General features: G+C 42.2%; 1 protein-coding gene across 1 annotated transcript in view; it reads right to left on the bottom strand.

Annotated features, from left to right (window-relative positions):
* The window catches only part of NEURL1 (neuralized E3 ubiquitin protein ligase 1), a 215,028-nt gene that overhangs the window by 15,672 nt on the left and 175,726 nt on the right, over window positions 1-23,630 (bottom strand). Inside the window, exon 4 of the mRNA XM_084841991.1 lies at window positions 9,246-9,926. Coding sequence (XP_084698117.1) covers window positions 9,246-9,926 — 681 coding nt within the window. The remainder of the gene's footprint in view (window positions 1-9,245; window positions 9,927-23,630) is intronic.

Below are 23,630 nucleotides of genomic sequence, written 5' to 3' on the forward strand. Positions count from 1 at the left end.
TAAACTTCAGCAGAGTATGGGAGGCATGTTTGAAAGCAGATATATCTATCACATTGTCATCCTAAGTTAATTCTCACTAGTGCTGAGCTGAAATCTCACCTCCCGCCACCCGCCATCATCAACTTTTTCATAGGCTGCAAAGCCAGGAGATATTTTGGTAATTGGGGGCATCCCTGCCCAGCGTTCACCCCATTTATTAGCACCAGCGATCACATTCCCTCCTGCAACAGTAGAAAACAGTGCTTCCTTCCCTCATTTTGGCATCTTTTGGATGAAAAGCATTCATGAAAAATGGCACCCAGCAGCAGTGGGGGATGTGACTGCCGCTGCTGCCAGGACCATATGAACAGGTGCTAGTGGTGGCAAAAAATAAAAAGTTAGTGGGGTGTGGTTCTGTGAAACCTTTCCCCCTCCTCCTGGAAAACCCCACCACCACCTTTCAAGTTATTTCCAAAGGAACACTTGTCTCAGCTCTAATTCAAACTTAGCTCTTAAACATTAGTGTACACCCTCTTCTCTTATTAATGCCCAGAAGGGGTAACAGCTCCATGATGAGCTTACCAAGGTTTACTCATGGTGCTTCTCAAGTATCCTGGCACGCCGCTAGCTTTCAGCTACTACCATCTCTAGATACACCGTATTATACTCCATATAAAGAGCATACGTGACTGAATACTCTCCTGCATTGCTATAGATGTTGTGGCAACATCCTCCGAAGGCTTGGCATCAACATCCACAGGAAGCAGCAGCTGTTATTAATTTTATATGCTTGGCTTTATGGGTGACAGACAAGTACGTACAACATATGCATGAGTAGGAAATATTGCAAGAGTCAGTCAACGTGTCTTGGATTCTTCTGTCAAGGTGGTTAAGATACCTAGCAAAGGAGGGTGGACTAATCCCTTGCTAATAGGTTGTTTTACACTGACTTGGGTTTTTTTCCACAATAAATGTTTATTCAAATAATAAAAGGTTACCTAAGATTTAAGTCAACATATCTGACCAAGGAAATTATAATTTCAGAGAAAAGAACAGATGAAAACTTTTACAACACCAATGCATTGCCTTAAAGTGTTGCACACTTCAGAACTTAAGAGGGAATTCTGTAGGCATGACACCAATGAAAGGAGTCTGTGTGTGTGTGCAGGCGCACACATTTGTCTGAGTGAGAGAAATGTCACTGAATATGCCACAAAGCCTGCATCACAATTTTGTTGTATACAAAGTTCTTTTGTGTTGAGCTTTGGCTATTAGGCTGCAATCCTATACCCACTTACCTGGGTTTAGGCTCTATTGAACTAAAAGGAACTTTTCTCTGAGTAAGCAAGAGAAATTGCTTTCTCTTGCACTGTTAATCACATAGGATTGCACTGTTAATAGGATTGCACTGTTAATCACATAGGACATAGTGAGTGTAACCATGGCTGAACGTCAGCCTAGCAGTCCACATGGGGAATTCTATACTGAGAAAGCAGCCACAGAAGCTGTCTTGTGAAAGAAGAGAGTCAGCCGTTACTTTGCTCTTCCCAGCTATGTCACTGGACCACACTGCTTTCCTAGATGGCTTAATTTTGCATTTGTGAAGGACATGACATCTCCCATCTCCAGCCTCCATAGCATGCCTCACTGTAATCTCACCATCCTCAGCCAGCAGTGGCCATGGTAGCTGGGGATCATGGGGGTGTAGTCCAACACATCTGGAGGGACAGGCAGATATAAAGTACCGTTTTGAGGAGAAAGCAAAGGCTTTCTCTGAGTAGAGGAATTTAGGGGAAAGAATGAACAGCATCTCTCTATATCTAACTGTTGATCATTTACAAATGAAGAGCTATATGTCAGGACAACAGATCCAGTGCACTAAGGGCAGCTTTGAAGAAGACAAAGCAGTTCCAGCCCCTATTTTTCAGCCATCACAAAGTGGGTAGCTTAGCTTTCTCTTTGCTTCTCCAGAATCTGTAACATAATTTCTAACCATTCTTTTTAACGGCAGATGGTAGCAAGTAAGCCACCCTCCTGTTGCTAAGTGGAAAGCAACAGGCCAGCCTTCTCCAGCCTGGTGCCCTCCAGATGTGTTGGACTACACCCCCCATGATCCCCAGCTACCATGGCCACTGCTGGCTGAGGATGGTGAGATTACAGTCCAACACATCTGTAAGGCAGCAGGTAAGGGAAGGCTTCTCTAGCCTGTCGTTCCAGCAGCAAACACACAGCCTCAGTTCAGGTTCCAAATATAATATCTGAGAGTGACCATCCCACAGCAAGAAAACAGCAAGAAAACAACAAGGAAAAAAGGGAGTGGGAGGAGACCATAATGCCACCCTGGAGGTATTTGGAGGAAGGGTGGATTCTTAAGAAAGTTAATACATAAATATTCTGTCCTGTTTGGGGAGTGACCTGAATCTTAACTGGTAGTTTTGACTGCTGTCATTCAGACATGTCAGATACAGGCCATGGCTACGAGAGGAGAGCCATCCTGTAGTCCAATCCTACACAGTTCAAGAAAGACTGAAATTTATGTAGAGGTGGCTGACAGCATTAAAAATGTGCTACAGTTTGAATCTACTGCACATTTTGCTGGAAGCACAAACCCGGCTGTTATCAGAACGTTTAGTTTATCCTGTCACTCGTGTAAGCAGGCAGAAAAATCTAACCCATTCCTGCATTTGTACAAGAAATAGGTGCGCTTTATTTGTCCTGACAGGCACATCATCATTCAGAGATGAGGGCACATTATCCAATTTATTCAGCACACACAGGCAAAAGTATAAGATAAGGGAGCTAATATATATCACTTACTACTAAAAGCCCATTTCTTTCAGAGCTGTTTTGTTATTCTGATGATGAAGACTATTAATTTCCACTCTCGCAGAGGCAAGAAAACAAAGTTTATGCGCAACGTGAGAGTCCCTTGACTGTAACATCATTTTTTCTTTGTCAGACTCAATCGTCCTTGATTCAGTAGTCATGCCTGCGGATTTCAGCACCATCAACATCACCACATCACCCATACCCCTGCCAACGGATGAGCCACTGGAGGGAGAAGGGGGCGCCTGAATTTCTTTTCCCCTCCCCAACCCAAATGAAGGTGAAGGAGACAAGCAGCTGTACATGTATTGTATTGTTATATTGTGGTTTTAATGTTCTATATATTTTAAACTGTTTTATTGTGTGCCGTTTGGTTTTAATTTTTGTGAACCACCCAGAGAGCTTCAGCTATTGGGCAGTATAGAAATGAAATAAATACATAAATAAAATAAATACATGCAGATTCCTGGATCAAGCAGGCAGGAAGCTGAAGGTGGGGAGCTTAACCCCATGCAGCAGCCTCATGCGCTTGCAGAGGTGGTAATCGAGGAAAGTGCCTTAGATCAGATCAGACTGCCCAGTATTGTATGCTCTGACTTGCAGCAACTCTCCAGGGTCTCAGGCAATGGTCTTTCCTATCACTTGTCACCTGAGAAGCTTTTAACTGGAGATGACAGGGACTGAATCTGGAGCCTTCTGAATGCAAAGCATGTGCTCTGCTACAGGTCTGTGGTCCCATCTCTGCACATGTGACCCTCCCTGAATCAGTCTGTATTATAATAATCAAGGAAAATCTATGTGTGGAAACTGCCTCCCATACATGGCTGATGGAGATGGGAAATGAACTTCTGGATTCCCATCCCCATCTGCTTTGGAACGCTCATTAGCCCCCCCTGAACGGGTTGTATGCACTTATGATATGCATCTAAGGATGGGAGTTGGGTTTGCATTTTAAGGCAAACTTACATAATGTGTACTTCCCAAACCTACACACCAACCAGATCACAGTGATATGACAATATCTGCACTTTGAATTTTGCGATTCATTTCGCAAATCAAAAACGGCACACAAAAATGCATATAAGAGGAAATGCACACAAAAATGTCTGCAATCAGGAAAAGTGCACATAACACTGCATTATGTTAAGGAAATTTGCTTGCAATGTGTCTATTTAGAAAAGTGTGTGCAAAAATGCATATTTGGAAAAGTGCATACAAAATGCATACATTTACATCAATGTGCATGAAAATATGTATGGATTGATTGATTGATTGATTGATTGATTGCATTTCTAATCTGCCCAGTAACTAATGTTGTCAGGACAGATTACAAACAATTAATTTTAAAAGACAAATTTGGAAACTGATGCAGAAAATGGAAAGAATGAACTTCATGTAGGAAAAATGAGAAACGGAGCAGAACCGATTGACATATTCACCCATCTCAATAGCCCTGTTCTGTCATTTGCCTGAATGCATAAGGGCTTAAAGTGGGTAGAGGGTTCATGCTGGCTCCACCCCTGCCTTATCAGGGTTCCTGATTGTATGGAAAGTTCTACTCACATTCAAGTGAACGCAGGTAGAGCTCCTGTTCAGACCTTGCTGATTCAACACGGCAGGGTCTGAAATGAAGGGGATGGGGCCCGCATGCCCAGAGATGCATGGGCCCATCCCACTTCCTCACGGATTCAGGTGGATGCCTGAACAGGGCTTACGTGCACCCCTGTTCAAGGCAACCAGTTGTTAAATGCAGCTGGTTGCCTGTAACTACAACTGGATTGAGGCCATTCTCTTGAGAGGTTATCTAGAGGGAAAAGAGCAAATAGACACCAACATAATCAGGATTCAGAACACGAAAAGGAGTGAGCAAGAAAAAAGTCACCTTCAAAACCTCTTGAACAGATAATGCATAAACCACAAGACCAGATCCTGCAAGTCAGAGCACTAACATGATTCTTTCCCTTCAGTCCCCACAGTCTAAGAACCCTGTAGTCTAAGAATTTCACAAATGATTTTTACATTCATTTCTGAAGAGATGGATGGATGGATGGATGGATGGATGGATAGAAAGATAGTCTAGCATGAACAATTATTTTAAAAACAGCTCTCTTTTGCTTCCTATCTAATAACAATCTCCACAAGTGACATTCCTGACTAGAAGGCATTCTTAGCATGGCCACTTTGAGGAAGAAAGAGAAACATTGAGCAGGCCAAGCCTAACCCTTTTCACACTGCATGGGTGTCTTCAAAGAAAGCTTCCCAGACTTGTAAGATGGCAGTTTCCAATTTACACTCATTTCACTTTTAAATTATAGTAAAAAGGAAGACCCCTTCAGAGCACCATATAATATCAATGCACAGCCCTTTAATAACTAAGGCTTAAATCCCCTTGGTAATTGCTTACAAATTAACATGACTCATGTATGCATAAGTCACAAATAAATAAATGAAATAAACTTGAACCTGATGGAAGGGCTCACACAGTGTTTAATGCAGTTAATGCCTTTCCAAGATGCACTGAAGGCATTTAAAAAAAAATATTTAGACATACACCAGAAACCCCAAAGAAGCTCCTTCTAAGACAGTTTTCTACTAGCGCTAAAGCGCCATCTGCCCTGTGGTTTTCTGAATACTTCGGGCAGTGAAGTGCTTCAGAAGACTGGTCTGCTAAATTTCTGTCTCTTTAATGAGTCCATTTTCTGTAATGCAAAATTAAAAACATGGCTCATAAAACTCGGGGGCACCCCAGAGCAAATGCTAGAAAAAGAAAGAGACCCATTAGACCCATTTATGCACAGTCATAGTTTGCAGTTGCCAAGCTTCTCATGCAGTAGAGTTATTTCAAACTGCTGCTTTCATGGCATTTCTCCAAGGCAACACAATGGTTGCAAGCCTGAAGAGAGTTCAACTGCTGAATAGGAACAAGGCTGCCCCAGTGATGCAGGTGCCACCTTCCAGTGACTAATCTGTAGCATAAAAAACTCACTATTACTGAGTTTTCCCAGCTGTTTCAGGAATGAATGCAGTCCATGCTTGTGCTCTGCAGCACAGAACCTGCAATGAATCGGAAGTACAATTTGGCTTCCTCTGAATCCCAGCATCCACTCTCACCTTTTCTTTTTTTAAAGGCGGTTTTAGCAGGCAGCTGGGCTTGCAGGAAAGCAAAGCTCCCATCTCCAGCTGCCCTGCCTACCCTCTTCCTTTCTTACATGGGCCCAGAGGCATTCTGGGGAGAGGAAAGGAATTGGGCAGGGCAGCTGGAGGCTGGTGCATTGCTTCCCAGCCCAGACACTCAAGGTTAATAACATTTTAGAATTATTTAGGGGCAAGGGGGCTCCTTGGGTGCCAGGGTTGTCTGTGGGCCTTGTGGCAACATGCTGAAGACCCCAAGACCACAAAGTTTTCTATAGTTTCCCCACGTGATATCCCTGCTCCAAAATAAATCCCTAGAGATCAACTGAAGCGTAAGATGTTGCTCCTGATATGACTGGAAGACATGTTTCCAAGCGAAAATATACTCTGGTATTTTAACTCTGCCATAGCAATGGAGAGATATGTTAATGCTTATAACATCAGACTAGAACATATCTACCTTCTCATTCAAGCTGATTCTACAATGATCCAGACATCCTACTCCTGGGCGCTTCAGAACTCTCTTGCTTGGAAATATAGAAACTGCTATCTTGGGTCAGAACAATGCTCCATCTAAGCCAGGGATAGGGAATCTGTGGCCCTCCAGATGTTGTTGGACTGAGGCTCCCATCAGCCCTAGCCAGCATAGCCAATGGGGAGGGATGAAGGCAGTTGAAATCCAACAGGTTCCGGAGGGCCATGTGTTCCCCATCCCTTATTTAAGCCCTGTCCACATATTGCTTGAGTAAATAGGGTAAGAGTATTCAGTGGGGCAGCAGGGCCACACATTTAGCCCGGACCCCAACGTTGTGGCACTTCTCCTACCCTTGCCATTGCCATATTCAGCATAAGCCTCTGAAGCAGGAAGCCTCCTATACTCATGGAGGGGCCTTGTGCAATTTAGAACTCTGCAAAACAGTGCAAGGAGCTTCCACAACCACAGGAGGCTCCTGCTTCAGAAGTGATGCCAAGCATGGTGACGGTGGGGGCAGGAGGAGCAGCGTGACTTTGGGGACCAGCAGCCTCAGCGCCTGAGGTGGGAAAGAACACGCACTGCCACCACATCACACCCCTTTCTGCTGCCACATCAAGCCCCTCCTTCCCCTGCTGTGAGCCCCCCTTCCCTTTACCACTGCCATGTCAGCTCTATGGAGAGCCATGCGGCCCGAAGAAGTGGCTGCGGGGCTCTCTCAAGAGTTTGCCCAAGAGAGCTCTCACAAGAGCCCTGCAGCCGCTTCTTCCAGTCACATGACTTTCCATAGAGCTGCTGCGGCAGCAGCAGAAGTAAGGAGGCCATGCAGTGAGAAGAACAGAGTGTGGCCGGCTGCCCTAGAGAACCCCATCAGCCATTCTCTCGCTGTGGCAAATGCAACAGGAGGAGAGTTGCTGGAGTTGCTCCCACTCTGCCACCTGGTGGGCACCTCAACCTGCTTCAGGGCACAGCCAGCTGTGGCAGCAGGGCTAAATATGCAACCTCACTGCCCCCTCACCAGCTTACTCTGTTCACAGAAATAGCATGGGAATAGGGCTGTCCCATCTTCAATGCCAGCATATCACTTCAGACAAAATGTTTAAGGCAAGATACCTCTGACAGAATGCTTGAGCAACTTTGAGCCTGCCCTGCCTTCTAGAAGTTAATAGTTTAGGTTCTCTAAAACCAATTCAGCAACTCCATAGGAGTTCCAATGCAAATACAGAAACTTGTACACGAGCAAAGGTTCCCCCATTCACTTCAGTGGAAAGGGTAACTTTCCCCATGCATTCCACAGCTGCCACTTCCATTGAAGTTAATGAGGAAATCTGATCAAATGAACTTTATAAATGGATAAGAAAACTGACAGAGTTCTTGATTAGGAAAGTACAGTTGAATAGGGAAGTAAACTATCAAAGCAATAGGTTATACAAATTATCTATAAAACAGTGTTTACTTTAGATTGTTATATAATGGTTCCCTATTAATTCCAGGAAACGCTCCATTGAAGAAGATGAAAAACCACAGTAAGCCTTAGTAGATTTTAGAGGAAGAATAATGGCTAGAGATTACATGGATGGTGATACACAGCTCCTGAAATTAGATCTTATTTGTTAGTTCTGTTCTTCCTTGGAATAAATGTATTACGTTTGGGGAAAACTATAAAACAGTGAGGGCTGGATTTCTCAGAGCAAGTAACCACTTTCTGGAATTCAAGTCAATTAGACAAACCTTGGCAATGAGCCATTAGGATGAACATTAATAATGGAATGTCTAAGACGGCAATCCTATGGTCCCTAAAAGAGTGTCCCAGGGACCACAGAATTGCTCGGAAAAACCCTTCTGTGGTCAGAGACAGTGCACCAACCTCGGAATAGGAAGTTGGAGATCCAACCCACCTCCCGCTCACATCTAGTGCAGAAAGGACCATGCCAACTGCCCTCTGAAGTTGAAAAAGTGACCTCAGAGGAGAAGGAAAGGGGGTGATCCAGTGGGTGGGGAAGGGAAGAGACCGGAGAGGCCAGGATACGAGATACCCTGAGCCTGCCCCAACCTCCCTCCCTCCCCATCCAAAGTGCCCTCAATAGACAGGCTGAAAAGTCCATCTAGTGAAAATCACCAAAGATGGAAAACAGGGAGTTGAAGATTGCCTCTGCCACTCCTCCTGCCTTGCCAGCCTTCTGCCCCGGTGGCAGGGCATAGGAATCTCAGAAGCCTCTGAGTTCAGTGGCTTCCGTGCAGCAAGGACGCAATCAATAGGGCTGCATCCTAAATGGCTGAATTATTTCTAAAAGTTTGCTCTCTGTAACAACACCTGGAAAAGTTAAGCTTGCTTAACCCAATTGGTATCATGCTTACAAGTCTTGTTCAGGTACTATAGGATGATGTCCTCCAATGTTACATGTGTAAGATTCTAATGTTATAAACCATTTGTTTATTTCGGCTGAACATTTTGTGTACATGTTGCCTAAAGGTCAGCAATATTATTGCTGTTCAGACTGTTCTGTTCCATAGGTAGCAGGTAAAGAAAGAGTGGGCAAGTGTCTCCCTAAACCCCAAAACAAATATAAATGACTTACCGTCTTCCTTGTTGGTAAAGCATCATTGGCAGTCCTGACAGGCAGCCCTGGCTGGAACTGCAGCTACTGAGCAAGCAAACATGCCTTCTCCATCTCTCACCACCAACATCCAGTGCACACATGACAGATCTTGCCTCAGGACCTACTTTGCCCTTTCTTTGCTCCCCCCGGCACTATATTCTAGTGTCACTACTAACTCACTCACTCCATTCCACACATCTAAATAACACTGCACATGTGGGGAGAGGAAAACATACCAAGGACACGGATTTGCATCACTGCTCCATGTAAACCAAAGAACATCCACAGTGCTTGGGAACAGTCCACGCACACCTGCATGCCGGCGTTTGCTCCATTGTGGCTCAAATGTAGTTCACCTTCTGAATTCACCATGAATCCCAAAATGTCTCCGCTCTGGAGAGGAACCAGCACTCTACAAACTGCCCAGAACTCTTTTCGATCAACTAAAGACTCTGGATTATAAGGGAGGTCACTGGGCCTCAGGGTGCTAGGGTCACAAGTGGTCACCCCATAAGAGAGTGTCCCAGTACGCGAGGTGTTGGATTTGTTAATTTTGACGAAGATCGTCTCACTGATTCTAAGGGGCCTGCTAGTGAAAACCAAAGTTCTCTCTTCCCGAGCATGCTCCAGACGGGCCACTGTCTGATCATCCAGAATTTTAATATGAGCTCCCCTGAGCTGATGGAAGCGGAGGTCACTTTCTAGCTGGGATGGGAGGAGGTGGGAATGTTGAGAGTTGAGGGAATTCTGTGGGATAGGACACATGGCAGCCATGACATGGAAGTTCTCCTCCTGGAGGTTGAGGTCGCAAAGGCTCACAGACAGCCGGGTGTCCTCAGTCTCTCTGTGCAATGAGGGCCGACGGATAGCTGTGAAGGATCTTGGACGGAGGCAATCAGGAGGAATAATTTCACTATCTGCAAATCAGAACAAGAGAAGGAAAAGGTTACCCAAGCATATGGAAAGCATCTAAGTTGCATTATCAGTTGCTCTATGACAAATACGAGTTCTTGCTCTCACCAATACGTTTCTGTTGTACATGATAAAAACAGGTTTCAGACCTTTATCAATGAAATCATCTCTGTAAACATTTCAAGCACCATTCCATCAGACTCTAAGTCACTATCAAGAACTGATAGTTGGAGGCAGTGTTTGGAAAAGGGATACAGATAAATATGCAGGATCCAGCATGAAGCCATTGACTGCTGCAAAACATTTTGCTCCGTCTATATCTAGAATAATTTTCATGTGTAGAATGACAAGAACAGCTGAGCAGATATTTCAATTTACTAAAGATTTTAAGAAAGAGAGGAGGAATCTACCACTCTACCTGTCCAACTATCCCTTCCCCTGGAAACACTGGAGCTATGTCATGGAGGAGAACTGCACATTAAATGATCTTGCAAGTACTGCTGTTTATATACTTTTTTAAAAAAATACCTATTTTTATTTTATTTTTATAAATGAAATAAACACTACCAACAACATAATCAGAATCTTCCATTTCCAACATTACAGTATTCTGAGGAAAAGAAAAAAGGGTGGATAGCAAAAGAAGGAAGAGAAAAAAGAAAGAAAAAAAAGGATTATATTAAACTTCAATAAGAACAAACCAAATATCCAAATATAAATCCAGTTGCAGATTATACCTATACAGCATTCTTCCAAACATTGCAAGAATGATTAAATCTTCAATCCGCTACACCACAAACGGTAAACCTTATCTTTCAATATCATAACCTCAGTCTTATAGCAAAGGAATGGGAGCAAACAACCATTTCCATTGGCCATATATTACCATTCAGTTAATGCATATTAATAAACATTAAAGGTTTAGCCAACAAGAAATAGTAATAATAATAATCTCATGATGATGATGATGATGATGATGATAAGAGGGGGGGAGTTTAAGAAAAAGATAAAAAACAAAAACAAAAAACAAAAGCAAATCATTTGTATATTTTAAGTAATATCATATCTAAAACTATATTTATATGTGTACACACACATACACACACAAATAGGCATTTTATTACAATATAACACACAAAAAAGAGAAAGAAAACAAGAATATGCAAACATTTACTCTGGCATACTGCCTGGACATCTTATCAGCTATAGCCCAAACAACACTTCAAAAGAACAGTAAAGATGGCTAAGTTCCAACTCTGGAGGCTGAGAGAGTTGGTTCCCTTGTTTTAATTTTAATACCAATTAAAAATGATTCTGCAGCATCAGGATCCAAAAATCTTTTCATCTGACCTTCAAAAAGAATGCAAAACGTAGCCGGATATTTAATATGATATTGCAGGTTAATTTGCTTTGCCAAACTTCTTGCCTTGGTGAATTGCTTTCTTCTGTCAGCGATTTCTTTAGTATAATCAGGAAAGAGCATAATCTTGACATTTGCTGGTCCCTGCCGAAGCTCACCTCATTCTCTTGCCAAACATATAATGTAATTTTTTGTAGAGACTCATGAAAATTGAACGATAACAGTCCCCAAAGTCCCTTTAGTGCCACGTATTGAACCAGGAACATGATATGCATGCTCAATATCAAGTAAAAAATCAGATGGTAAAGCAAATAGCTCATGCAAACGTTTATCCATAAATTCAGCCAAACCTATATCAGTAGCCACGTCTTTAATACCAAGGAAACGTAGATTCGCTCTACGTGTACAGGCCTCCAGTTGAGAAATTCGAGCAGACAAAATATTATGTGACGTTTCCATGGCCGTTTCATGAGCAGTAACTCAATCTTCAAGAGCATTAACCTTCGATTCCATCTTTTGAAAAGATATATTAATTAAATCCACAGCCCCCTGGCAGTAATTGAATCCTGAATTGTTTCAAGTTTCCTTGACTGCTCTGGTAGCTGAGAAGACATAGTTTTTATCAAAACAAGCAACTCCTCTTCATCTCAGGCATTTCTAGAAACCTTTGCCGAGGCAGCAATTGGGGGGGTAGGTGGCATTCTCAAGCCTTTCTTTTTTTCCTTTTGTACTGCCATCCTCCACTTTCAAAAGCACAACAAGCAAGTATAATTGCAAAAACAAAACAAAAAAAAACACGCAAATTTAATTACAAGTCCTCAGATATTGCTGGTAGTTTAAATTCAGAAATACTATTTGGAGCCGTTTGTCCTTCTGTCTCCTAATTGCTTAGGAGTTTCAAACAGCATTCAGTAGATGGCACTCAGGCGTCTAATCTTAGATTTCAGCCCCTCTGTTTCTCCGCAGAAGCAGCTGTTCTTCCAAGATTTTATCTGGATGGTACTGTAAACTTCCTCTTTTAATTCCAGGGGAAGATAAAAAGGTTTCTCAACCTTTTCACAGCTGTTTGAGATAAGCAACCTGTGGAGATCCACAAGTCATTGCAAGACGCCATGGCTCCAGTCGCATATCCTGTTTATAGACTTGAGGGACTCTCTTTAAGTGACTGCTACAAATTAGTGGGTTTATTCATTGTTTTGTAATTTTTAAAACATTTTAGTGAATTTTTATGATGGTTATATATGATAACGATATGAGCAGTGTATATTGCTTTGGGTGCCATGGTGACAGAGAATATGACTCACTACTTAAAAAAGAAAGAAGCATTTCAAATTAATTCATCCAGAATAACAAACAATGGGTACCCTACACTCTTATCTTTCTCTCTGAAGATCACCAACAGTCCACAGTCTCTCTTTTTCTCTTAAGATCATCAGGCCATACTCTCTTTTTTATGATTGCCACTCCACAAACTCTCTCTCTCTTTACATCAGAGGTGGGCAACATGTGGCCCATAAGCCACATGCAGCCCCTGTCACCCCCAGCATGGCCCCTGCCACCCCCCACTGCCCCTACCCCCTGAAAGAATGGCATATGGAGCACCAAAAAGGTAAAATCTATTTGTTTGCAAACTATATTTGACCCTTTCAGGGCTCTGTAGTAGCTACGAAGCCCTAAAAGGGTCAAATTTAGCTTGCTGTGAAGTGCTCCAGATGCTGTTTTTTTGGTAAAAATTAATTTTTTTAAAATTAATTTTTTAGGTCACCTGGCAGACTGTGCCCAGGTGGTTGCAGTCCGGGGAGTGAAAATGCCCCCTGGACTGTCCCAATTTGCTCACCCCTGCTTTAGATTATCACCATCCACAGTCTTCCTTTCTCTTTTACATGCGCGCACGCGCGCGCACACACACACATTTACACAGAAGCATACACCCCATTCATCCATCATCTACGTAAATACACGCACACACATCCCCCTCTCTTCTTCACCTCCTCCTCCCTCCTTATCTGCTGTTGGTTCAGGGCTCCCTACCAGATTCCTCCTCTTCTTTCATGAACATGAGCATCATCTGCCACAAGGATGCCACATGCACTTCTTTCTGCTCCCTTTCTGGACTCCAGCATAACTTCCCCTTCTCCTTTCCTTCCCAACTCAGGCTCATACTCACCCAAGCTGCTGGCCCTGCACCTCTGACATATTCAGGGAGGGAATGCTGGCAAAGCCTCCAAAGCAGGTAGCTTCACAGCTTCCCATGTGAAACCCAGTTCTCTCCTTTCCAGAAAGCTGCTTTTGAGCTCCCTGCCCTTTGCCTTCCCCACCACTTCTGGAAACAAGCTCTTGTTGAGGCAGCTGCATTGCAAACCCAACTGTCTTGGAGTTCAATCCAAGCACTCCAGGAGACACCAGTGGCTGCTCCACAGCCAGTAGAGGCCCTTGGCTTTCTCTTGGGCAGTGGTGTCCAGCTGACTGATAGCAGCAGTGAGTGGGCAGGAGCAGCACTGGGTACACGTGACCTCTGCCACTCCCTCCTGCCAGTCAGCCGCCTGAGCCAAAGAGACTCAGTGTGCCTCGTGGCCTTGTTTCTACATGATCATCAGCCCAAGTATGCAATTTTCTGTTACCAACCATCAGTCCCACGTCCATGATATTTTGCTCAGAATATTTTATGATCACCGTTGAACAAATGTATAGTTGCCCCTCCTAATTTGTATTTATAGGTGTCCTGTAGTATTTATAAGTGGCTGTTGGCAACCTTGATCATTACAGGGAGTCTCTGGAAAACTTAGCATCTACTGAACAACATCAACCTTGCTGTAGAAGACATGATCAGCAGTACTCTCAAGTTCCTGCCCTTCTGAACTATGGCTAGAATAATAAAGTCTATGTGTCTTGGTTATAATAAAGCTCTTGATTTAATCTGGGCTCTTCTATATTTGCAATATTGCTTTCTTTTACATGACTTATTGTAGAAAATAACCTAATTTTATTGAGTCCCTTCTGTCATCCACCTCCCTCTAGGGTATCATCTCAATGAAGAAATAGAAAGATACAACAGGGGACTAGAGTCATCCTTCCCAAAGAAATCTTTGCAAGACCTCTAGCAGAACTCAGGCAATAGGTGCCTATGTGCAAACATTCCCAGAATTGCTGACAGACCACAGTAATATTATAATTTGCTTTATAACTGATGGTAAACTGACATGTTTTACTATTGCTTGACATTAACTCATCTGGCTGGCATTATTGAGCAATACACAGGAAATGGAAATGCATATCACTCATCAGAACAATATTAAATTCTGATACCCACCTGCTTCTTTTATTAAGGCTTTCAAACAAAATCAACAACAAATTCTAACTGGCCAATGTTTCTATCTCTGATGCTCCCTGCAGACCAAAACTAGGATTGCTGGTGCTACAACCTATTACTTGGAAACACTAAGGAAAAAAGGGGGGAATTATATTTAATGCTAGCTAACAGAGATGTTCCTACATAACTGAAGTGGTTATTTTGCCTATGGCAATAGGTTATCTCCATTCTCCTTAGCCATATGTATACAAGGTTCTTGTCAATTGCAATCTGTCCCTAGCTAGCAGTCAAGCAAATCAAAAGTAATGATTTTCCAGGAAGATGACCCATGATTCCATTTTCACACTCCACTGAACAAGCAAGGATACACATTTTCTTAAACTGATAATTCAGAAATGTGGGCCCTTATCTCCACGGTGTGAAAGAAGATATAGCCCAATATTGTATCCTCATCTTGAGCCCCATATACAATTAAGGTCACCTCCTCTCAAAAATGATATAGTAGAAATGGAAAAGTTAGTTAGATTCGGTTAGCTGAAATGAGATCTATATGCAGGCTGCTCTGAATTCTGCACCCAAAATACCAGATTTTGCAACAGAAATGGCCAAATCCTAAGTCCTAGGACAGTCTTGTCCAACCTGGTGCCCTCCAGGTATTTTGGACTCCCATAAGCCCTGGTCAACACAGTCAATGTTCAGGAATGCTGAGAGTTGTAGTCCAAAATATCAGGGAGGCACCATGTTAGGTAAGGTGTCACAGGACATAAAATTTGCTACTAAACTGTCTTTTGTCAATTAAAGAGATGTAGCCATGTGTATTATTTTTAACTCTGGCTGCAAAATTAGCCTTACCTGGTTGTTAAATTAGTTTTGCTCAAACTTATCTTAAAACAACTGGAGCGTCAATGGGCAATCTAGCTGCGGAACTGGGTAAGTGGAGGGAATGGGAGGAGGGGTACTTGTGGACGGCTGATTGATAGCGCTTGAAGTGAGCAAGACACGTTGCAGGGGTTTGGGGCCAGCTTTTTGTTTCACTTGAGTACGTCCCCTAGGACCACAAAAGCATGTCACAAGTGAGTGCTGACAGGAAAGTCATCTGTCTTTGATTTGTCTTATGAAAACTTTTCAGCTACAAGCCCTATTCACACTTGTGGTTTACTCCTAAGGGTAAGCAATTAGTCTGCCACTCAGCAGAAGTATGAACACTGCCATCAAGGGGCGGCTGCCACCCAGTCTTTAGCAATTCCAGCCACCTCCAAGTATAAGGTTTGGATTAAGCTGCCCTATCCACCTCACATGTAGTGGGATAGATTCAGTAGTTCCACTTCAGTCTGCAGGTGGGAGGTACCATTTTAATGCTGCCAGGGGTGGGGTGGGCTTAACCCAAAGGCTTTCCTCTGAAATAGAAAGGTAAGATATCAGGGACTGGGTTAGGCTACAACCTTTGTCCCTGATATGCTAGTTTTCTATTTGCAGGGATTTTTAACATGGGGGAGCATTGAAAAGGGGTATCCCTCACCTGTAATCTAAGGAACACCATCCATTTCACTACCCGAGTGTTCTCTCAGCTCATTCCTACCTCATGAAGTAAGGCAATCAAATCCTTATAGACAGTAACACTTCCAATTACAGGTGACAGATTACATTTTTTAAAATGGTCCCTGATGTGAAAACTACCTTCAAGAAGAACGCTAGCTCAACAAGAAGTGGGCTTGAGTAAAACCTTTTTACCTGATGTGCTCATTTTTTGCTTGCGGAGAACTTTTTTTATGTGAGGAAACACTGAAAACCATGTACTCCCAACACACACATATACTCACTACAGAATTTAACAAGGCTGAAACTGTAAACAACCTTACAGCACCTCATGTCTTGTGCCAGGCCAGCTACAGGCTTATTGGTTGGTTTTCATCCATATTCTCAAAATTAAAAAAAATATATATATGCTGGATAAATAGTACTTTGAAGTGAATGGAGTTTCACATTGGTGCAGCACCGTAACAACTGGCTTCTCAGAGTGGATTTGCACGTACAAAACTGGGTTTATTCCTGTCTGCGTGGTGCTCCTCACCAAGCCATTTGTCCGAAGTTAACTCTTTTCATTCATTTTGGGGCCCAGTCTGTTTCCAAAGGCCCAGAGCATGTTAACACACATCTATATGAAAAAATAACATTTTAGTAAAGAATAAATAAATCTTTGCCAATATTAATCAATACATTTATTTATTTATTTATTTATTTTCATTTCTGCACTGCCCAATAGCCGAAGCCCTATTATCCTCAAACTACCCTATCCCTGGCAAGCTAGCTGAAATAAAGCAAAAGGTCTTACACCACTTCTGGAAGATGTTCAGACTAGGATTTTGTTGAGGCTGTAGAAAATCCTTCCCCAACTTGGTGCCTTCCAGATGTGTTGGACTACAACTCCCATCTTCACAAACTAACAGAGTTGACACTATTGGCACTGCATGTCAGATATGGCACAATGAGAACTATACAGATTTTATACAGTAATCAGATTAACAAACAGTGTTCCACTGATATCCAAGAAAAAGGTATCTAATCCAGCTGCAGTGCTATGGACACTTACCTGGGGGTAAGTCCCATTGAACTTAATAGAACTTATTTCTGAGTAGACATGCATAGGAATGTGCTATCAATCATAGAAGCTATCTGCTGATTAAGTGACTGTACTCTCTAGGATAAATAATTGTGTGGTAACATCTAGTTCAAAAGACATACGCCAGATGCCACAACGATTGTGAGCACTTCTGATTATTTTTAATTGTAGAAAGATGGCACCAGGGGGGATTCCAACTGCCACTTCAAAGAAACGAGTTTCCCATACCAATATAACTCAGGGGCCTTATTTTGCAACCAGTGTCAACCCGAAGGGCACGTACAGAATGTTCATGCTTCCTTCATGCCACTTTGGCAGTTTGGCTGCATTTCAGGAATGGAAAAAGGAGTTTGCACATGTGCTTAAATGCTTTCCTGCAAATCCTTTTTGAGACTCTCCAAAGCATTCACTGGGCAGAAGAAAGATGGTCAGATGTTTAACATTCATGGATGTCAGCCAAGTGGCCCAGGACATCTTCCTCGTAAACTGAAGCAATTTAAATGTTTCTGTGATATGGATTCTTGCCTGAAAAAGTGTTAATTTCATAGGCAAGTTCATTGCGAAGTTTATTGGAGTAAATATTTGCAAACTATATTAAGATATTAGGAGCCTTTTCCTGTTCTTTTACAAATTGTGTTACAGGGAAGTAAAAAATAAAAGGCTAAAGGCCTGAGGTGAATCCTTGGCTCATCTTATCTATTAATGTCAATTTAAATGTTCTTTGCATCAGAAACAGCTGCAAAGCAAATAGCTGAAACAGCAGCTCTAATTTGGTAACTCTAGCTCCGAGGGCTGGTTGAAATTAGACGTGAACCGAAGAAGGGCATCTGTAGTTATTCATGCCAAAGGATGTGTCTGAAAAGTTCCAACAATTTGGTGAATTCACGTAGCAAGTTGTGATGACGAGCGCTCAGGAGGGACTCTGGGCAACTTCCCTAGCGGGGAACTGTTGTTCTTCTGCAGTACTTTTGATGAAGGGATTGCTCTTGTGATCTCTTGTAGCATGATCTTATAAAGCCAGTTTCACCATGGCACAGCAAACTCAGACACATAGCTGCAGTTAAGTCTAGGCCAAGAGAGCCACAACATACAGTTCTTGCCCATTTGCTGGGAGAAAATTCTTTTTTTAAAAAAAAGACAGAGATACGCATCTACTTACTGGAAACTGTTGGGGTTGAGTAGGTCCCGAGTATCTAACCCTCCCAGTGCCAGGAAAGAATCTTTGTACAGGAGCCTTAAAGGCCTCTGGCCATCACGAGATTCCAGGCCAGAGATATGAAGGCCCTGGGAATAAGTGGGGAAGAGGAATGGGGGGGTGTTTGTGTGTGTGTGTGTGGGGGGCTGTTGTTGTTGTTGCAGGAATTGTTCTTGCTCCATTCCCCAGGCCCAAAATGGAAACATTCTGTAGCAGAATATTAACCAAAGGAATAGAATATTAACCAAATGGGGTGTGCGCATTTTTTCAGTTTTTATCTGGAAAATTATGGAAGCTATTAAAGACTGATGCAGCAGATGCTTGATTTCTGTGGCAGATAGAACAGTTAGAAAAGAGACAGCATGTAGTTCAGGCTACCTGCTTCTCATCTGCCAGTAAGTTCTATGTCCCATTCTCTAACTAAGACATATCAAACTTTATTCCACTTCAGGACCTATTCCATAAAATGTAAGGGAAGACAATAAACAGGTGAGGAGATCCCAGGTTTCTGTAAAATAAATTGTATCATCATCTAGCAACGTGCCTCCATCTTGTCACATAATGCAATAAAAGTCACTTTGTAAAATGTGAAAGGGTCACAGGGAACTTTGAACTCCACAAATCATATGAGAAATCTGACATTCCTTCACTGGATTTCATTTCTCAACCAGTGGCCTGCTTTCTCAGTCCATAGGCAATATTTATTTCTTTTACATTATTTTTAGACCACCTTTTTAGGCCCAAGGTGACATACAAGATAAAAACAAACACGATAAAAAAAGAGAATACAAAACAATAAAATGCAATAAAAACAGTACTTAGAAGTAAAAGCAGCAGCCCAGAAATGAACAAAAGGCCAATAAAAACAGGTGCATCTCCAGAGTTTTCCCAAAGACCTGCCAAAAAGGGGCCTGACAAAGCTCATTCCAGAGATGTGGGGCCACTACCAAAAAGGCCCATCTCCCATGTACTCACCAACTTAACCGCCCTTGGTGGCAGGCAAGTGAGAAGGCCCTCTGTTGATGGCCTCAGATGAAACTTGAGGCCAAATTCTAGGATTTAAAGGTTAAATGCAGCACTTTAAATTGGGCTTGGAAATGGATCAGCAGCCAGTGCAGCTGCCAAAGTACTGGTGTCACATGAGCTGACCAGCCAGCCCCTACCACTATCTGGGTGGCTATATTCTGCACCAGCTGAACTTTCCAAACCATCTTTAAAGGCAGCCACACACAGAGCACATTACAGTGGTCTCTTCTAGATGTCATAAGAGTATGAATAACTGAGACAAAATCAGCCCTCTCCATATAGGGTCACAGCTGACATAGCAGCCTAAGCTGGTAAGAAGTACTCTTGGCCACCACCACCACCTGAGCTTCCCCAGTTAGTGTCGTGTCCAGGAGCACTTCCAAACTGCTCATTTGGTCCTTCAGGGGAAGTGCAACCCATCAAAGACCAGATGTATTCCTCTCTCTGGGTACCAGAGAGCCACTGCCAAAAATACACAGAAAAATACGCATTGTGAGCTCACAGGACAACAAAACTTGGGGGGGGGGGTTGTGACTGCTGCACCACCATGATGCCTTTCTGGCTATTAAAATATGGAAAGTCCCCAAAGTGGTAACGCACATGTGGAATGAAATGCGCACATTCTCAACTTTTGATTCAAAGGGAACTGACCCAAGTGCAAACCAACCTTTCGGTTGTCTGTTTTTCAATGGAAGGACATGTTAATCTCATTTGTAGCAATTTTACATGTGCATCAGGTTTCCTGGGTGCCCACAGCATTAGCATCTACACTAATAGCTATTTAGCTGGATGGGTGGTTTAATGCTGAAAGCAAGTTGCTATGGAGAGAGTGACACAGGAATCCAAGATGACTCAAGTGCACTGGTGCACAAGTTTACGCAGTCTATAGCGCCTCGTGATATTTGCTTCGCTCTTCCCTGTACACTGGAAACAGATCAAAGGCCAAACAGAGCATTTGACATATTCCAAAACACTGCTCCCCCAATCCCATTTCCCCCCAGAAGCTTTGAGACCGTTTGCAAAATTGTATCAAACACCTTTGCATAGACTTCAGTGGTGTCAATCATCCTGTGCTGATTCCCATATGCTCCAACATTCTATATGCGATCCTAAATCTTTCTTTCTTCAAACAACCTACCTTTTACCTTGTATTTTAAGCCGTAGGGAGGTACTGTCACCATCCTTTTGCTGTGTAACAAAATGATGGTGCCTTCTGCCTATGTTGCTTGTCAGTATTAAGAGCATTACAAGATACATAAACGTTCAACACCTGCAACCCCTTTCCATGAGTAATTAAGAGCTTTGGAAATCTGTTAGTCCTTTCAGTTATTGGAGTGGGAACATTCCTTACACCAAGACAGAAGGATAACTAAGCCTATGCCTACTGCTTATTTGGAAGGAAGATTCCTTAATGTTCCATGGGACCAACCTCTCTGTCTTTGTGGGCAGGGAGAGGTGGAGGATATATGTCAGTATCTTACTGTCCCTTGTATAGGGCACTTAGAGAGAGATTTTTTTTAATCCATTTTTCTCGCTTGCCCTGAGATGTCAGATTTTGAGAAAATCTGTATGTTGTTGGCTGATCAGAACAAATACATTACATATCAAGTCTTTTTATTTGCAATGGCTGCTTTTAAAATTAGACCTAATTATGTATTAGACCTAATTATGTATATTATTTATTAGTGGTGGAAATTATCTGATTTGACCCTTTATTGTGGATTTGTTTTGTTTTTTCTCCCTTCTCTCATGTTTTTAGATGATCTTTGGTTTTAAGCAAATAAAGATTGATTGATTGATTGACTGAACTCAAGCATTTCTGCTAGCTTTTTACCTATTCACCTAAGTAGAGAAGCATTTGCCTCTTGGCAAGCAGGAGAGTAATAGATGCGGCAGATGGCTGACTACACAACAGAAATAATAGCAGCAGAGAGTTCTAGGCTAGAAATAGCTTTGCAGTTCCATTGTACCTGGGCATACTGCACTTCCAGGAAACTCTTAAGCTATGGCTGTGGCAAACAAGGGGAGGATCATTAAGAACCAGAAAGGAGGGTTTAAAAAACCTGACCTAACCCACTTTGCCACCTATCCATCACTGACGTATTCTGCAATGTACACATGCAGGGAGACAGTGGATACATGTTTGGTGGGCTGGACATTTAAACTTCTCCACAAGTTTATTTATTACTGTTAGAATGAAAATTCTATAATTCTGCAAGCACTTTAAACATTGCTTGACATCTTTAGGAAAGAAATAATCAGGGCTGGAAAAAGTCTGGATGACGGGGACATCAATTCACTGCTTGTGCCTAGGAATTCATTCTTCCTTAAGAGCAACCACTTGATTTGATGTAAGAGAATTACCTCTTCTTTATTCTTCAGTTCTTTACACAGCCCACAGAAGTACCAGAGCATAGGCCATGAACTGATGAAGGTGCTTTTTTATTGATCAAGAATGCATTCCGACTCCATGGGAAAACTGAGAAAGATTCTGTATTATCTTATGCGTATCAGGTACCGTAGTGATATGGCTTCATGTTTACTCTTTGGGAATAACAACCCCCATTGTATTCCATGATGTCATCCAATTACTTTCAGTCTTGTACAGGTATCATGCTCTTTTCAGACACCAGAAATGAGAAATGGTAAAACAAACTTGTGCAGGAGAACATAGACACATGCTAAATATATGGTAATGGTAAAAGAAAACATGTAATGAAAAATCAGCCCTCAAATAAACAATGCCATTCATACATTCAAGAGGTTCTACCACTGTTCCACCTTGGGGCAAATTACTTCTGAAAGCAGACATCTGAAATGTCTGTGGGGCTTTTAAAGGAAACAAATTCCATAATTGTGGTGTGACAAGGTGGTTACACAACTCTGTGGCCCAGCAGTTTTTACCTTATGGGCAGGTGTGATCTAGTGCAGACCTCTCCTGTTGATCTTCATGAGTGAAGAAGCTTATCTTGACTCCCTGCACTCAAAACCATGCTAGGTCACAGCAGGCTCAAGTCGCAATGATTTCAATTATTCCATTGGTTCCCATGGGATTAACTATGAGCTAGACCAAATTAACCTAAAATATCTATATATAAATGTGTTTTAAATGTAGTCAGTCATTTTATTTGTATACCAGCTGCTTTTCCATATACAGCATGCTCAGAGCGGTTAACTTGCATAACTACATTCTCTCTTCAACGTCTCAGTTTCATCTTTTTAAAGTGGACATGGCTTCTTTGTAGCTTGGGAAACACTGATAATGCCATGTACCACATGAAAGGATAACATTAATGCACATATGATGAACACAGGGTACCCAAACTGCTAGCAGTTCCCTCAGGAAAGAACTTTCATTAAGCTTATAAAATGGCCGAAATACCATTTGTTTTCTTTCTCGTGTGCTGCCAGAATCAAGTTCTTGGGAATAGCATAAACATTCTGCCATCATTCCTTGATTTCTAAAAACATCATATTTGTATTATGCAATGAAATTATTTACAGTCTCCATAAACATCCTCAGCATGAAGCCCATCTGGCAGCCAGGAGAGGGGCTTGGAATTTATTAATTTATTTACATTGTACTTCGTAATAAATAAAAAAGCTCTTAATACATATCCACAAAACTGAGGCATGTTAGCAATGTACTGTATTTAGGGTAACCCTTGGAGCTGGGAATCTATCTAGAGGAAGAGGGGCTTATTTCATTCCTTCCTTTCTTGACACCTCAACTAGAGTATTTATGAAGAAGTAAATTGAGACACCATATGGCTCCAGAATTTAGGCCTGCAAGTATTTATTGTTACAGATCCTGTTGTAATTACTAATAAAATGGTGACCCTAGTTACCCCATATTTTGGTATCTCCTCTCACTATTCCAGTGTGTACTTGCAAACACACTGCAGTGGGTTTGGAGAACAATGGTTTTTGTAACAATGTGGCCAGAAAGGGGCTGACCAGTAGCTCTGGAACCAACACAAAATTCCACCAACATGACCCTTTAGGAACAAGGTTTAAGAGTAACTGGCCTGTGGCATCTTGCCTCCTTAAATCAGCTTATCATATAAACTAGAACCACTTAACAGTGATGCTTAATTATCACAGACATCTTAGGTCTCTTTCTCTTGAAATTATTTCCTCCAAAACCGAACCCCCAACCACTCTACTGATGAGAAAGCGTACAAATTGGAAATGTTCC

Source organism: Heloderma suspectum, chromosome 3 (assembly GCF_057233095.1).
Source record: "Heloderma suspectum isolate Gila_16-S chromosome 3, 16-S_ref, whole genome shotgun sequence".
Classification (NCBI taxonomy): domain Eukaryota; kingdom Metazoa; phylum Chordata; class Lepidosauria; order Squamata; family Helodermatidae; genus Heloderma; species Heloderma suspectum.